The sequence below is a fragment of the Garra rufa genome, chromosome 21, assembly GCF_049309525.1.
Source record: "Garra rufa chromosome 21, GarRuf1.0, whole genome shotgun sequence".
Lineage (NCBI taxonomy): Eukaryota > Metazoa > Chordata > Actinopteri > Cypriniformes > Cyprinidae > Garra > Garra rufa.
In genome coordinates, this window is record NC_133381.1 from 9,896,872 (window position 1) to 9,913,101 (window position 16,230).

Genomic DNA, 16,230 nt, shown 5'->3' on the forward strand with positions numbered 1-16,230 from the left:
TGAATTGTCGAATTGTTCGAGTTCTTGAATTGTAATCATAAGGCAAGTTCATGCCAGTGCGAGCGGCCATTCGCCTCCTGTGTAACGTTAGTCGCACCTTGATTACGTCACCCTCGCGCCATTCGGTCAGAGATGTAAACAGTCCGTCAACCGCCTTGGCTACTCAAACATATTACAGTTGTTTTAATAATTAGTAATTTTGTTAGTTTAAAATATATTATGATCGAATAAGGTAATAATGGCAAACGATAAAACTGCACACTGGAAAGATTTACTGCGGAAAAGACTCGCCTCGGCGAAACAAGGTAAGATGATAATGAATGTTAGCTAATTAATAACTAAAGAGAATTATAACAAGATAAAGAAACGATGTTTTAAATAACATAAAATGTATACACTTGTATACCAGTCAACTGGTTTAATCACTCTAGATGGAACAAAAATGTCGCTTACGAAAATGTACCGTGATTTTACTATAGTAACACTAAGTGTGGTAAACATTATATATACTGCAAATGTTGTAGATTTAGACTATATTAAACATTTATATTAGAGGACTAAAGGATTATGGGTTAGGTACAACAAATATAGTTTGTTGTACAGAAACCATAGTAACTCTACTCTTTGTGGGTAGTTACTTATCTACAAAATCTGTTGAAAAATTAATATGATTGTGCTGTAATTTATAAAAGTACTTCTAAAGACTTTCACGAGTATCATTTGGTCAAGCTTAGACATTTACACTACCAGTCAAAAGCTTTTTAATGTTTTTAATTTATTTTAAGTCTCTTCCGAAGTACAGCAAAAACAGTACAATTTTGAAATATTTTTACTATTTAAAATAACTGTTTTCTATGTGAATATATTTTAAAGTGTATTTTATTCTTGCGATTTCAACGCTGATTTTACATTATAAATGTCTTTATCATCACTTTTGATCAGTTTAAAGCATCTTTGCTAAATGCAAGTATTCATTTCTATCATTTTTTCCCCCTAAAAATGAATGTATAGTGTATAATGTTACAAAATCATTTTATTTTAGATGAATGCTGATCTTTCTGTTTATCAGAGAATCCTGAAAAAATGTACTCAACTGTTTTAAATATTGATAATAATAATATGTTTCTTGAACAGCAAATCAGCATATTACAATGATTACACAAAGATCATGTGACACTGAAGACTGGAGTAATGATGCTTAAAATGCAGCTTTAAAATCAGAGGAATAAGTTACATTTGAAAATATATTTAAAAAAAAATAATTTATTTTAAATAGTAAAAATATTTCACAAAATAAAAGCAGGCTTGGTGAGCTGAAGAAAAACTCACTGTTCAAAAACGTTTGACTGGTAGTGTAAACTTGACTTTAAAAGTTTATTTATTGTTGTGATATATGAAAACTTGGCTAATATGACTTTCATATGTAAAAAATATGAAACAATTGGTTACACTTCATTTTACAATGTTTTTGTTACAGTGTAATTATACATTTAAGTACTGAGTAATAATAGTTAACTACATACTGTATGTTTAGGGTTTGGTACAGGGTTAGTTTAATGTAATTATGCATAATTTATTGTTATTACTATAGTAAGCAAACGTAACACGTGTAACAAGCTTAACTTTAACATTAAGCATTTCTTAGATTCTTAAATGCTTAGTATTTATTAAGACTAAGTGATGGAGACATGAAAATTTATTAGATTGCTGGAATGTCCCTGATAATGAGGAGCCATGCATAGTTTTGCTGATGGTTACTTTGATTTGACTGTGAATAGTAAAATATGGAGGAGGTTTGTACAGTGTAAATATTCATAAAGTGTGTGCTAAAATCTTTTTTTGTATTGAGCAGATGGCAAGACGGAGGAGGAGAAGAAAGTAGAAGAAACGGAATTGTTCACCAAGTATTACAATGAATGGAAAGGAGGCGAAAAAGGAGAATATGATTCATTTAAACACATCCCACGCTTCTACTACAGGGTGAGCTGATCACGCTCTAATCAGTAATTAGAATACAGTGTTATCACATTTATTTGATCAAAACTACAGTAAAATTTCAAAGAACTGTCATTTTAAATATTTAAAAAATGTAATTAGGGGCCAAGCAGTGAAGGTGTGTAGGCAACTATTATATCCGTTGCCGTTTCTTCCGCCTTTGAGTCTATGGCAGCACATAGAACCACTTGCGGGAAAGATGTGAAATTTGGCACACTGATAGAGGACAGTCTCAACATTAACCATGGCAAATTTGGAGTCTCTAACTAAAACTCTCTAGCGCCACCATTGGTCCAAAGTTTCAAACACCAAAATTCAAGAATCCTAAGGTTTAGGTTTTTTTTTTTTCTATTTTTAATTGTTCAAAAAAAACTACTTTTTCGAACTTATCCTAGATGGTTTGTCTGATTTTCACTAAAATGAGCTCAAATCATCTTTAGACTATGGTGGCAAAAAGTTATGGAATTCAAGTAGATTAGTCAAACCGCTCTCGAATAACGCACAAATTAATTATACGAAAAATACTACTTCTTCTTCTGTTTCTTCCGCTCTTGAGTCTATGGCAGCACATAGAACCACTTGTGGGAAAGTTGTGAAATTTAGCACACTGATAAAGGACATTCTCAACATTAACCATGGCAAATTTGGAGTCTCTAACTGAAACTCTCTAGCGCCACCATTGGTCCAAAGTTTCAAACACCAAAATTCAAGAATCCTAAGGTATAGTTTTTTTTTCTCTATTTTTAATTGTTCAAAAAAAAAATACTTTTTCGAACTTATCCTAGATGGTTTGTCTGATTTTTACTAAAATTGGCTCAAATCATCTTTAGACTATGGTGGCAAAAAGTTATGGAATTCAAGTAGATAAGTCAAACCGCTCTCGAATGACTCAAATTAATTCTACAAAAAGCATGGTGTGTGTTATAACAAGCATGACCTGAGTCTACCTGCATTGTTTCTGCACAGTGCCACCTAGTCGTCAGGAGACACAAAAAATGGTTATTTTTGATTAAAGCTTCTCAATGGTGTGGCCAAAACTGGTCTCTTTAGATTCGGTGCATCATGCCGAGTCAAACCATACCCAATGTCATTCCCATGTCAGCCATTTTGGGTGTCGGCCATTTTGAATTTTGTCACAAAAATGCTATATTTTGTGAACACATAGCCGTATCACTGGTTGTCTTCGACAGTATTCAAAAAGTTTGGTCAATAGTTATAAATAATTTTCTAAAAACACTAATAACTTTTGTTTAAATAAGCCTTTTGTAAGGAAACTGGTCTTAGTCTATTCCTTTGGTCGTGCTGCAAATATCGATACCAACTATGCCAAAATTGGCCTAACTTCCTGTCCACCATTTTGATTCATGTTGAAAACCTACTTTTTCGAAGTCCTCCTAGACTTTTAGTCCGATTTGCACCAAATTTGACCCGGATCATCTTCAGACCATGCTGGCAAAAAGTTACCTCACACCACATCAATTTGGTAACAGCACCACACAATAAACTATTCATTAACCATTCATTATGAAATTTCCAAAAATGCTAATAACTGTAGATTGCGGTAGCCTTTTGTTATGAAGTTGGTATCAAAATATTCCTTGGGTCATGCCGACAGCATAGATACCAATTATGCCACAGTTGGCTAAAGTTCCTGTCCGCCATTTTGATTTATGTTGAAAACCTACTTTTTGGAACTCTTTCTGTTCATCCGATTTTCATCAAAATTGAATCAGATCATCTTCAGAGTGTACTGACAAAAGGTTATGGATTTCATGTTGATAGATGAGCCAAAATGACTCTAAGGCTTTGACATAATGACACCAAACTTTGTGTGTGCCTTTGTCACCTCATACTAAACACACTACATTGATTTGATAACAGTGCCACCTGTTGGTCAAACGTGATAAGCCAAAAAATCATATTACTAGGAGTTCTACATTATTTTTCTGTTTTTTTGACTAAAATCATAAAATCACTTAAAAGGCCTCCTTTACTCATTGTTGCAGTTGGTCTGGTGCTCCATCCCATCCTTAGCTCCTCATTTTCCATTTGGTGTGCTTAGCCCTGTTTTTAGTGTCACATGATCCTTCAGAAATCATTCTAATATGCTGATTTGCTGCTCAACAAACATTTTTTATTAATGTTATCAATGTTAAAAACTGTTTTGCTGCTTAATATCTTTGCTTAATCTGATTCTGACCTCCCCAATATTTCATATCAGCTTCCTGCAGAAGATGAAGTCTTGCTGCAGAAACTCAGAGAAGAATCAAGGGCAGTATTTCTCCAGAGGAAAAGCCGGGAACTACTAGACAACGAAGAGTTACAAGTAAGAGAGCATTTTTTGGGTTTTACCGTTTAGTTATGTGTTTAAATGTGTTTTGTATTTAGTCTTCTAAAGTATTTTTTTATTTTCCCACAGAACCTTTGGTTTCTTCTTGATAAGCATCAAGTGCCGCCCACGACCGGTGACGAGGCCATGATCAGTTATGAAAGTTTCCTAAAGGTTGGAGAAAAAGCAGGCACCAAATGCAAGTAAGTGCATCATAGAAAAGTGTCTAGTGATCAATGAGTTTCACTAGATACCGTGAGTATGACTGGCTAATTCGTAGGTGGACAGTGCTTATATGACTCACTGATGTTTGTTTTATAATCATTACACCCCATCAGGCTTTTCTTCACCGCCAGAGTCTACGCCAAACTGCTTCATAATGATCCATATGGGAGGATATCAATTATGCAGTTTTTCAACTATGTCATGAGAAAAGGTATTTTTAAATTCTCTTCTGTCATTGTATTCTCATTTTATAATGCCAGATAATTATGTCAGTGCTTAAATGACTTTGAACATAGCAATACGGATGTGATGATGAATCATGTGTTCATCTGCATTTTTTGTTCTGGCAGTGTGGCTGCACCAAACTAGGATTGGTTTGAGTCTTTATGATGTGGCAGGACAGGGTTATCTCCGTGAATCGGTAAGTAATCTCATTTTACACTCAGAAAACAGTCAATATCAGTGTTTTTTTAATCACTTTTATTGTTTAACATAAAGACTTTATTTCTGCAGGATTTGGAGAATTACATTTTAGAGTTAATTCCCACACTCCCGCAACTAGATGGCCTGGAGAAATCCTTCTACTCATTTTATGTTTGCACTGCTGTTCGCAAGTTCTTCTTCTTCCTTGATCCTCTACATACTGGTAATTCTCCTGTGGTCATGCTGTTTTTTTTTTTTTACAATTTGCCTTTTAATTTAAATCAAAGCACCTGCAGACATTATTTAAATGTTACCCTGTGGACAAACTGGAATGAAAAGAATCATTGTAATGTTTTGTACTCGCTCTGCAGGGAAGATAAAAATTCAGGACATTCTGGCTTGCAGTTTCCTGGATGACCTACTTGAGGTAGTGATGCTTGCTCAAGTGAAGCTATATAACTAAGATAAAAATATCTGTATAAATGGCAAGAGTTATTGTTTTTGAAAAAATTATGCTTGCAAATGGTGCATTTGTTTGATTAAAAATGCAGTAAAACAGTAATATTGTGAAATAATAATACAGTTTGAAAGAATTGCTTTCATTTTAAAATTGAATTAATTCCTGTAAATGACAGTTAAATCTCCAGCATCATTACACCAGTTTTCAGTGTCATTTTCTTTCATTCTATCCATTTTCTTATCATCAATGGTGAAAACTGTTGCTAAACAGATTTATTCATTTATAGCTTCGGGACGAGGAGCTGTCTAAAGAGAGTCAGGAGTCCAACTGGTTCTCGGCACCTTCTGCTCTTCGAGTTTATGGTATGCCTGCGAAATACACTTAATCAATGTTATATAAGTTAAATCTTATGTGTTAATCCTCATGCGTCCTGTTTACAGGTCAGTACCTCAATTTGGACAAGGACCATAATGGGATGCTCAGTAAGGAAGAGCTGTCTCGCTATGGCACAGGAACTCTAACTAGTGTTTTCCTAGACCGTGTCTACCAGGAATGCTTAACCTACGATGGTGAAATGGTATAACCCTCTGACATAATTAATAATTTCCATTAGACCAGGGGTGCCCAACCCTGTTCCTGGAGATCTACTATCCTGCAAAGTTCAGTTCCAACCCTAATTAAACACTCCTGAACCAGCTAATTAATCTCTTAGGTAGCACTTGATAATGACAGACAGCTGTGTTGGAGCAGGGCTGGAACTAAAGTCTGCAGGTAGGTAGATCTCCGGGAACAGGGTTGGGCACCCCTGCATTAGACTAAGAGCTAGATTAGAGAAAATCCTCTGAAACACTACTGTTTAAACGTTTGGGGTTGGTAAGATTTTAAAAGAAGTCTCTTATGCTCATCAAGGCTGCATTTATTTAATCAAAAATGCAGTAGAAATTGTGAAATATTATAACAATTTAAAATGTAATAAATTCCTGTGATGGCAAAGCTGAATTTTCAGCATCCTTGATTTGGTCATCAAGAAACATTTCTTATTATCACTATTGAAAAGAGTTGCGCTGCTTAATAATTTTGCGGAAACTGATTAATTTCCTTAAAAAAAAAATGTACTGACCCCAAAGTGTACTTTTAACTTTAAACATGAAATAAAATATAATATTCTTACGTGCATGAGGTTTCCTACAGGATTTATACATCAATGTTTTAAACTTTTTTTTTCCAACACCCCCATTTAGGACTATAAGACCTATCTAGACTTTGTGCTGGCTCTAGAGAACAGGAAAGAGCCTGCGGCTCTCCAGTATATATTTAAACTGCTGGACATGGAAAACAAAGGCTATCTCAATGTATTTGCCCTCAACTACTTCTTCAGGGTAAGGAAAGGTTTTTTGAAATCAAGCAAAAGACAGTTGAAGTCAAAAGTTTACATACACCTTGCGGAATCTGCAAAATGTTCATTATTTTATCAAAATAAGAGGGATCATACAAAATGCATGATATTTTTTATTTAGTACTGATCTGAATAAGATAACATAAAAGATGTTTGCATATAGCCCACAAGAGAAAATAATAGTGGAATTTATAAATATGACCCTGTTCAAAAGTTTACATGAATGATCCTTTTTTTTTTTGTGATAGTTGTTCATGAGGCCCTTGTGTGTCCTGAACAGTTAAACTGACTGCTGTTCTTCAGAAAATTCTTTCAGATCCCACAAATTCTGTAGTTTTTCAACATTTTTGTGTTTTTGAACTCTTTTTCCAACAATGACTGTATGATTTTGAGATCCATCTTTTCAGGACAGCTGAAGGACTCATGCAACTTTTACAGAAGGTTCAAACACTCACTGATGCTTCAGAATGGAAAATGATGCATTAAGACCTGGGGGTGAAAACTTTTGAACAGAATGAAGATGTGTACATTTATCTTATTTTGCCTAAATATCATATTTTTTTCATTTAGTACTGCCCTTCAGAAGCTACAAAAGATACATGTTTCCCAGAAGACAAAATAAGTTAAATTTACCCTGATCTTCCAATTCTAAAAGTTCCAATAATAATTCAACTATTATTTTCTCTTGTGGACTATATGTAAACGTATTTTTTGTGAAATATCTTATACAGGTAAGTACTACATAAAAAATAACAAGCATTTTGTATGATCCCTCTTATTTTGGTAAAATAATTAACATTTTGCAGATTCTCCAAGGTGTATGTAAACTTTTGACCTCAACTGTACATTTGTATTTTGTATATTTACACTAAGCATAAACTAATCTATTCATCTGTACTATCAGGCCATTCAGGAACAAATGAAAATCCATGGGCAGGAGCCAGTTTCCTTCCAGGATGTTAAGGTAAATAGCCTTTATATAGTAATAAAACAATCTAACAGCATGTAGGGAAGTGTGTTTTGGGTCATGAAATGGAAGGTGATCAAATTGTTGTATCTGCAGGATGAAATCTTTGATATGGTAAAGCCAAAAGATCCCTATAAGATCACATTACAGGACCTGGTGAACAGCGGTCAGGGTGATACCGTCAGTAGCATCCTCATCGACCTCAATGGCTTCTGGACTTATGAGAACAGAGAGGTGCTGGTGGCTAATGACACCGACAGTAACACAGCTGATTTAGATGACACATGACATCTACTGGCAAATCAAGTTGTGCTATTGGACCAAGAGAAATGCACAGAATAGCTCAATTGTATATTGAAATGTTTATTAAGTAATAGTATGTACAAAACAAACTGTATTTTTTTTTTCACCTACATTATAGAAAGGTAGGTGTTTTCACCTACATAATACAAAATTATTGTACACAAATAAATTACACACTCTTCGAAAATTAAATGCTTCTTTTGTGTGTGTCAGAGGGGAATTGAAATCAGATCTCATGGGTAAATCACACATTTACATACACACGAACAATAAAATAATATTTGGTTAGAAAAATAACTTCTTGAATGTCAGCTCTGAAAACACTGACTTTTGAAAGAGGGAATATTCCCATCTAACAGTTTACGCTATTTTTGACGACTCCTAGCATTATCAGTAACATAGAGATTATAAGTACTCACATTTTACAGCATTGTAAAAGATTGATAATCCATGCAGTCGTTATAGTGCTTATAATTATTAAATTGTACAATGAATTGTTGTCGTGACTAAGAGAGGTTTTATATGGAAGATTATTTCCACCACTGAATAGAAATTAAGTAAAAAAAAAAGGAATAGTGAGTTTTTATCAGTTTTTTTTCCTTGCAATTGTGTCTATATATCTTATTTTGCAATTGCACTTTTTTTAAATTCAGGTTAGGTGTCTAAAAAACAGAATTGCAAGAAGTAAACTCAGAATTCTGAGAAAAAAAAGTCAAAATTGTGTGAATTGCAAGGTATACACTACCAGTCAAAAGTTTTTGCACAGTAAGATTTTTAGTGTTTTTTAAAGATGCATGCATTTATTTGATTCAAAGTACAGCAAAACTGTACAATTTTGAAATATTTTACTATTTAAAAAAACTGTTTTCTATTTGAATATATTTTAAAATGTAATTTATTCCTGTGATTAAAGCTAAATTTTTAGCATCATTACTCCAGTCTTCAGTGTCACATGATCTTCTGAACTTTCTATTCATCAAAGAAACCTGAAAATATAATAATAATAGTTGTTTTTGAGCAGCAAATCAAAATATTAGAATGATTCCTGATGGATCATGTGACTGGAGCCACAACGCTAAAAATTCAGCTTTGAAATCACAGGAATAAATTACATATAATTTATATATATATATACATAAAATGTTCTTTTAAATAGTAAAATATTTTTAAATTTGACTGTTTTTTATTTGTACTCTGGATCAAATAAATACAAGCTTGGTGAGCAGAAGAGACTTATTTAAAAAACATTAAAAATCTTACTGTGCAAAAACTTTTGACTGGTAGTGTAAATTCGCAATTACCTTTTTTCAAATATTCTTATTCTATGTCAGAAATAAGCTTCCATAATTTTTTGTATGGCTTTGTAATATGATTAATAAAACAGTTCTGCATTCATGTAAGATGAACTTCCTCTCCAAGAAAGGAACCTAACTTATTAATTATGGTAAAAACCATCTAACATGCTCAATCAACTGAACAGTATTTTAAGAAGGAATAGGGGCAGGCACTTTATTTGCATCAGGTGTAGCATGTGCTTCTTGCTCCAGTTCAAAGGTCACATTCACAAAAGAAGCAGTTGCTTCTGGTTGCTCGATCTTTGGAGGCTGGCCCTCCTGATTGTGCTGCTCCTCAAAATGACGTTCTGCCTCCTCAGAGAGACGGTTCTCCTCCTCTTCTTCCTCCTCCTGCGGATTACACATTGTTAGGGTCTCACAATGTGAATGCTGTTCAATTATAATAGCGGTGCACATACCTCTTTCTTCATCCTGTAGTACTCATCAATTGCATACTGATATTTTGGTGTCGTGATTCCCAGCAGCGAGGCCATTTTCTCTCCAAGATAGTCACAAACTAAATATTTGGGTTGAAATGTTAATTTCATACCATTTTTGCATGACTAAATGTCACAGGCTGGGAAGAGTTTTATTACCTGAGACGGTTGAGGTAGCCACTCTCCACATTTGGAACCAGACATATGGACCCCAGGTTAGTTTTGCCTGTAATCAGATGCAAAAAGATTATAAGCTGGAAAAGCAGCTGAAACTATACACATTTATTAATGATTTGATGCAACCTACCGGATCCACTGTACTTAAAGTTTTTGCTTTCTCTGGCTCTTCTTCCTCATCTTCATCTGTACTGTATTCTTCCATGGTTTCACCAGATGCAAAGTAGATTGTTCTGCGAGGAATCTTTGGCTTCTTTTTGCCCAGATCTCCAAGTTCCACATTTTCAAAGTCCTTCACCACTGTAGAACTCTAAACCAGCAGATACATTTATAAACTTTAATAATTGCTAACTTTAATTTAGCAAGAACTTTACACAATGTTACAGAGAGATAGATAGACCTACAGTCAAGCCCAAAATTATTCATACCCCTGGCAAATTCTGACTTAAAGTTACTTTTATTCAACCAGCAAGTTTTTTTTTTTTACCGGAAATGACACAGGCTTCTCCCAAAAGATAGTATGACGATGTACAAGAGGTACCATTGTGGGAAAAAATATTTCTCAGCTTTTATTTACATTTGAACAAAAAGTAGCATGTCCAAAATTATTCATACCCTTCTCAATATTCAATAGAAAAGCCTTTATTGGCTATTACAGCAATCCAACGCTTCCTATAATTGCTGACCAGCTTTTTGCATGTCTCCACTGGTATTTTTGTCCATTTGTCTTTAGCGATGAGCTCCAACTCTTTCAGGTTGGAGGGTCTCCTTGCCATCACCCTGTTTTTTAGCTCCCTCCACAGATTCTCAACTGGATTTAAGTCAGGACTCTGGCTGGGGCACTGCAAAATGTTAATGTTTTTGTCTGCTAACCATTTCTTCACCACTTTTGCTGTGTTTTGGGTCGTTGTCGTGCTGAAATGTTCACTGGTGCCCAAGGCCAAGTTTCTCTGCAGACTGCCTGATGTTGTTGTTGAGAATTTTGATGTATTGCTCCTTTTTCATGGTGCCGTTTACTGTGATTAGGTTCCCTGGTCCACCGCCTGAAAAACACCCCCAAAACATGTTCCCGCCACCATGTTTGTCAGTAGGGATGGTGTTCTTAGGGTTGAAGGCTTCTCCCTTTTTACGCCAAATGAAGCCTACATCATTTTTGCCAAACAATTTAATTTTTGTTTCATCTGACCATAAAACAGAAGACCAGAAGTCTTCTTCTTTGTCCAGATGAGCATTTGTAAATGCCAAGTGGGCTTTTGTGTGCCTTATCTGGAGAAGTGGTGTCTTCCTTGGTCTGCGTCCGTGGAACCCAGCGGTGTGCAGTGTCTGTTGGACTGTCTGCCTTGAGATGTTGCCACCAGCAGAGCCCAGATTCATCAGGATGGCCTTGGTGGTGATCCTTGTTTACCTCTCTCACTATTCTCCTGGCCAGCACAGGTGTCAATTTTGGCTTCCGACCACGTCCTCTGAGATTTTTCACAGTGCGGAACGTCTTGTATTTTTTATTAATACTTTGCACTGTAGCCACTGGAACTTCAAAACATTTAGATATGGTCTTATAACCCTTTCCTGACTTGTAAGCAGCCACAATGCGCAGCCGCAGGTCCTCAGTGAGCTCCTTTGTCTTAGCCATGACAGTCCACAAACCAACAGCAGAGAGCTTCTGTTTTTCACCTGTTGAGTTGATTAAAACAGCTGTTCCCAATGAATCAGGGTAATTAGGATGCTTTAGAACAGCTTGGACTATTTGGAATGGTATAGAACTTTGGATTTTCCCATAGACTGTGACAGTTTGCAAAGGGTATGAATAATTTTGGACATGCCACTTTTTGTTCAAATGTAAATAAAAGCTGAGAAATATTTTTTCCACAATGATGCCTCTTGTACATCGTCTGTGAGAAGCCTGTGTAATTTCTGGTCAAAAAAAAAAAAAACTTACTGGTTCAATAAAAGTAACTTTAAGTCAGAATTTGCCAGGGGTATGAATAATTTTGGGCTTGACTGTATATAAATTACGTTATTAGATCTTAATATTATATTTCACTATTTTTATATAAATTAAATTCGATACGTAAACTTATGTTACGTAAATTACACTTGTATATTATATGTGACCCAGGAGCATAAAATCAGTCATTAGGGTTAATTTTTTGAAATTGAGATTTATACACTATTTGAAAGTTTAATAATAAGCTTTCCATTGATGTATGGATTGTTAGAATAGGACAATATTCGGAAATATTTGAAAATCTGGAATCTGAGGGTGCAAAAAAAAATCTAAATACTGAGAAAATCGCCTTTAAAGTTGTTCAAATTAAGTGCTTAGCAATGCATATTAATAATCAAAAATTACGTTTTGATATATTTACGGCAGGAAATGTACAAAATATCTTCACGGAACATGATCTTAACTTAATATCCTAATGATTTGTGGCATAAAAAACAATAATTTTGACCCATACAATGTATTTTGGCTATTGCTACAAATATTCCCGTGCTACTGAAGACTGGTTTTGTGGTCCAGGGTCACATATAACATATTTACACACCTTACATTGGGCCTATGTTTGTTATCAAACTGTTTTCTAAGACATAACAAACAAGGAAGTAGAATGATTTATCTCGACTGTTGTCTATATCAAAGCAAAGTATGTAATTCCATGGCGACTCACTTATTATATTTAAACATGACTTTACCTTCTCTGTGTCCATAGTTTGTCCCAGAGACACGTTAACATTTGTGAGGTACAGTGACAGATCAGCCATGTCTTCTTCAGCTCTTTCTGTTGCTTTCTTCGAGCTCTCTTCCTCCTAGCAGCGTCAACCAGGAAGTGACATCACATGTAAACAATTCCTATTTAAATTGATTGTTTGACTAGAAAACGCAATAAAACGCTGTAAAACGCTGACGGTTCTACAAAAGACCTATAAAAGATCTATACACATTTATATTTAAAGTTATTTTGATCCAATCTGACTCCAGTCTGTTCAATGCAGTTAATGTTAATGCAGAGGTCTGAATTTTTCAAACGGATTTTAGTTTTGTCCTGTCATTTTGTAGTTTTAGTAGTACAATAATTATTTTTAAAAAAGTGAACCCTGGCCACAAAACTAGTCTTAAGTAACACGGGTATATATTTGTAGCAATAGTCAAAAAATACATTGTTTGGGTCAAAATTATCGATTTTTCTTATTTTTCTTATCATTAGGATATTAAGTAAAGATCATGTTACATGAAGATATTTTCTAAATTTCCTACCACAAATATATCAAAACTTAATTTTTGGTTAGTAATATGTGTTGCTAAGATCTTCATTTGGACAACTTTAAAGGCAATTTTTTCAATATTTAGATTTTTTTGCACCCTCAGATTACAGATTTTGAAATGGTAGTATCTCGGCCAAATACATCAGTCGAAAGCTTATTTATTCAGCGCTCAGAAGTGTAAAAAATTTACCTTTATGACTGGTTTTGTAGTCCAGGGTCACATATGTATTTCTATTATGCATTTTGTTATATATTTAATTCCGATTTCCAAAATTGACCCTTATGGCTGGTTTTGTGGTCAAGGGTGACAAATATGAATTCATACCTAGCTTTATATAAATCTATAAAATGTAGTCTCATCTGGAGTATTCATGACATAATCAACTACATAAGCGCACTATATTTATACACATATGTATTTCTATTATGCATTTGTTATATAATTCAGATTTCCAAAATTGACCCTTATGGCTGGTTTTGTGGTCCAGGGTCACAAATATGAATTCATATCTAGCTTTATATAAACCTATAAAATGTAGTCTCTTCTGGAGTATTTATGACATAATTAACTACATAGGCACACTATATTTATACACATATGTATTTCTATTATGCATTTGATATATATTTAATTCAGATTTAAAAAAAATGACCCTTTTGACTGGTTTTGTGGTCCAGGGACACAAATATGAATTCATATTTAGCTTTATACAAATCTTTCAAATGTAGTCTCTTCTGAAGTATTCATGATATAATCAACTTGAGTACACTATATTTATACACATATGTATTTCCATTATGCATTTTGTTATATATTTAATTCAGATTTCAAAAATTGACCGTTATGACTGGTTTTGTGGTCCAGGGTCACAAATATGAATTCATATCTAGCTTTATATAAACCTATAAAATGTAGTCTCTTCTGGAGTATTCATGACATAATCAACTACATAAGCGCACTATATTTATTCTGTAATTTAATGTTTTAGGCATCATTACGTGCCACCGCTTCTTACGTCACCCTTTAATTGAAATATTTTCTTTAATGTTTTTCCTTTCATCTTTTAATGTGATAATAGCACAAATGCTAATAGCCTAATTCATAGCTCCTTACAAGTCAGATTATTTGCACAAGTATGAGGCTCATTTTGGCCAGCATGATTAATCTTTGAAAAGATTTTAATTTCGCACAAAATAATTACCAAAGCTGATTTGTCTTTCCTCGCCCAGATCAAGTTCAATCAAAAAAGAATGGCTTACTGTTGTCTGCACTGCCAGTAAAACTTGTCAGTAGTGTTTTTAAAATGACTAATAAATGAGAACTAGCACCACCTTACTCATGACTTTTGTGCCTTTTCATGTCTCTTTTTCTTAAGTAGCACAGGTATATTTGCAGCAATAGCCAAAAACAAGTTGTATGGGTCAAAAGTGTTGATTTCTTGAAGATACTTTGTAAATTTACTACCATAAATATATGAAAACTTAATTTTTGATTAGTAATATGCATTGCTAAGAACTTTATTTGTACAACTTCAAAGGCAATTTTCTCAATATTTAAATTTTTTGCACCCTCAGATTCCAGATTTTCAAATAGTTATATCTTGGCCAGATATTGTCCTATCCTAACAAACCATACATCAATGGAAATGTTTAAATCTCAATTTTAAATACTGATTTTGTGGTCCAGGGTCTCATATGTATTTCTATTATGCATTTTGTTATATATTTAATTCGCTTTTTAAAAACATACACTGTATACAATGTAAATATTTCCTGGATTATTTTAGAATCATATTATTTTCTTTCTTTCTTTTGGTTTTAAACACAATGACAACATACAGCCAATGGTTTAACTTTTTTGAAATAATATCACGTTTTTTGTCACTTAGCATAATCATTATACAATAAAATATTTACCTACCTTTGTATTTTAGGAGGGGGTCATCATATTTAAGGGTCCCTGGAATCGGATTATTTGAAAACCCCTGTGTTTCACAGCTAAACTCATATTCGGAGTCATATCTACAAGTCTCCATTATTAGAAAATGTCATTTTTTTTATTTTCAGGTCTCTAAAAGTTCTTTTCCATTATTTTTTTATTTTTAAATAGAAATTCCAACAGTGAAATATGTGAAAAAAAAACTAAAAGTTAATAAATCATTAAATCCTAAAGTCAATGGAAAGTAGCCTACCATTTGGTGAAGCTGCATGGACCAGAAAAGCAGTCAATTTTAAAAATTAAGATTTATATACCATCTGAAAGCTGATAAATAATATTTCCATTGATGGTATGGTTTATTAGGATAGGAGAATATTTGGCCGAGATACAACTATTTGAAAATCTGGAATCCGAGGGTGCAAAAAAATCTAAATACTGAGAAAATCGCCTTTAAAATAGTCCATGACCTTTACTTAATACCCTAATGATTTTTTGGCATAAAAGAAAAATCGATCATTTTGACCCGTACAATGTATTGTTGGCTACTGAGCATATACCCGTGCTACTTAAGACTGGTTTTGTGGTCCATGTGCACATGGATATTTGATTCCAGTGATAAAAGCGTCTGAAAAAGATCAGAAATTAGTGCCTTGGTTAAAAGGAAAATTCCTGCGCCCTCTTTCTGCCACTCGTTGTATGGCAAAAATAAGGCATTTTCGGAAGGAACCACTGCAGCCACCTAATTGCCTAAAAATGCATTACACGAAATAAACAGTTAAATTAACATTACCAAACACTAGTTGTGTCTAATAGTGTGTACGTTTCAATATAATATATTTACATCTCATTTTCGCTCAGGACGTGCACATCATCGCCTGATAGATGTCATGCGGCCCCTATTAGAAAATCAAAAGTGGACCGATCCAGTAGTATTGAAAGCAAAGCTCATCGCGCAGTTGTTTGTTTTCAGTCAGCGCAGTA

At 34.0% G+C, this 16,230-nt stretch overlaps 2 protein-coding genes across 2 annotated transcripts; one reads left to right on the forward strand and one right to left on the reverse strand.

Moving 5' to 3' along the window:
- The first annotated feature begins 130 nt into the window (after positions 1 to 130).
- ppp2r3c (protein phosphatase 2, regulatory subunit B'', gamma) lies at positions 131 to 8,285 on the forward strand. Its single transcript, XM_073826771.1, has 13 exons — positions 131 to 305; positions 1,853 to 1,980; positions 4,217 to 4,321; positions 4,415 to 4,527; positions 4,663 to 4,760; positions 4,900 to 4,970; positions 5,063 to 5,195; positions 5,344 to 5,399; positions 5,719 to 5,794; positions 5,873 to 6,009; positions 6,674 to 6,811; positions 7,733 to 7,792; positions 7,892 to 8,285. The coding sequence occupies exons 1-13, from the start codon at positions 239 to 241 to the stop codon at positions 8,081 to 8,083; spliced, it is 1,374 nt and encodes a 457-aa protein (XP_073682872.1). The 5' UTR covers positions 131 to 238; the 3' UTR covers positions 8,084 to 8,285.
- Positions 8,286 to 8,824: 539 nt separating this feature from the next.
- Positions 8,825 to 12,862, reverse strand: fam177a1 (family with sequence similarity 177 member A1). Its single transcript, XM_073826772.1, has 5 exons — positions 12,741 to 12,862; positions 10,177 to 10,356; positions 10,029 to 10,095; positions 9,852 to 9,949; positions 8,825 to 9,783 (listed from the first exon to the last, which is right to left on the reverse strand). Exons 1-5 carry the CDS (start codon positions 12,807 to 12,809, stop codon positions 9,583 to 9,585), a joined length of 615 nt encoding a protein of 204 aa, XP_073682873.1. The 5' UTR covers positions 12,810 to 12,862; the 3' UTR covers positions 8,825 to 9,582.
- Positions 12,863 to 16,230: the final 3,368 nt, after the last annotated feature.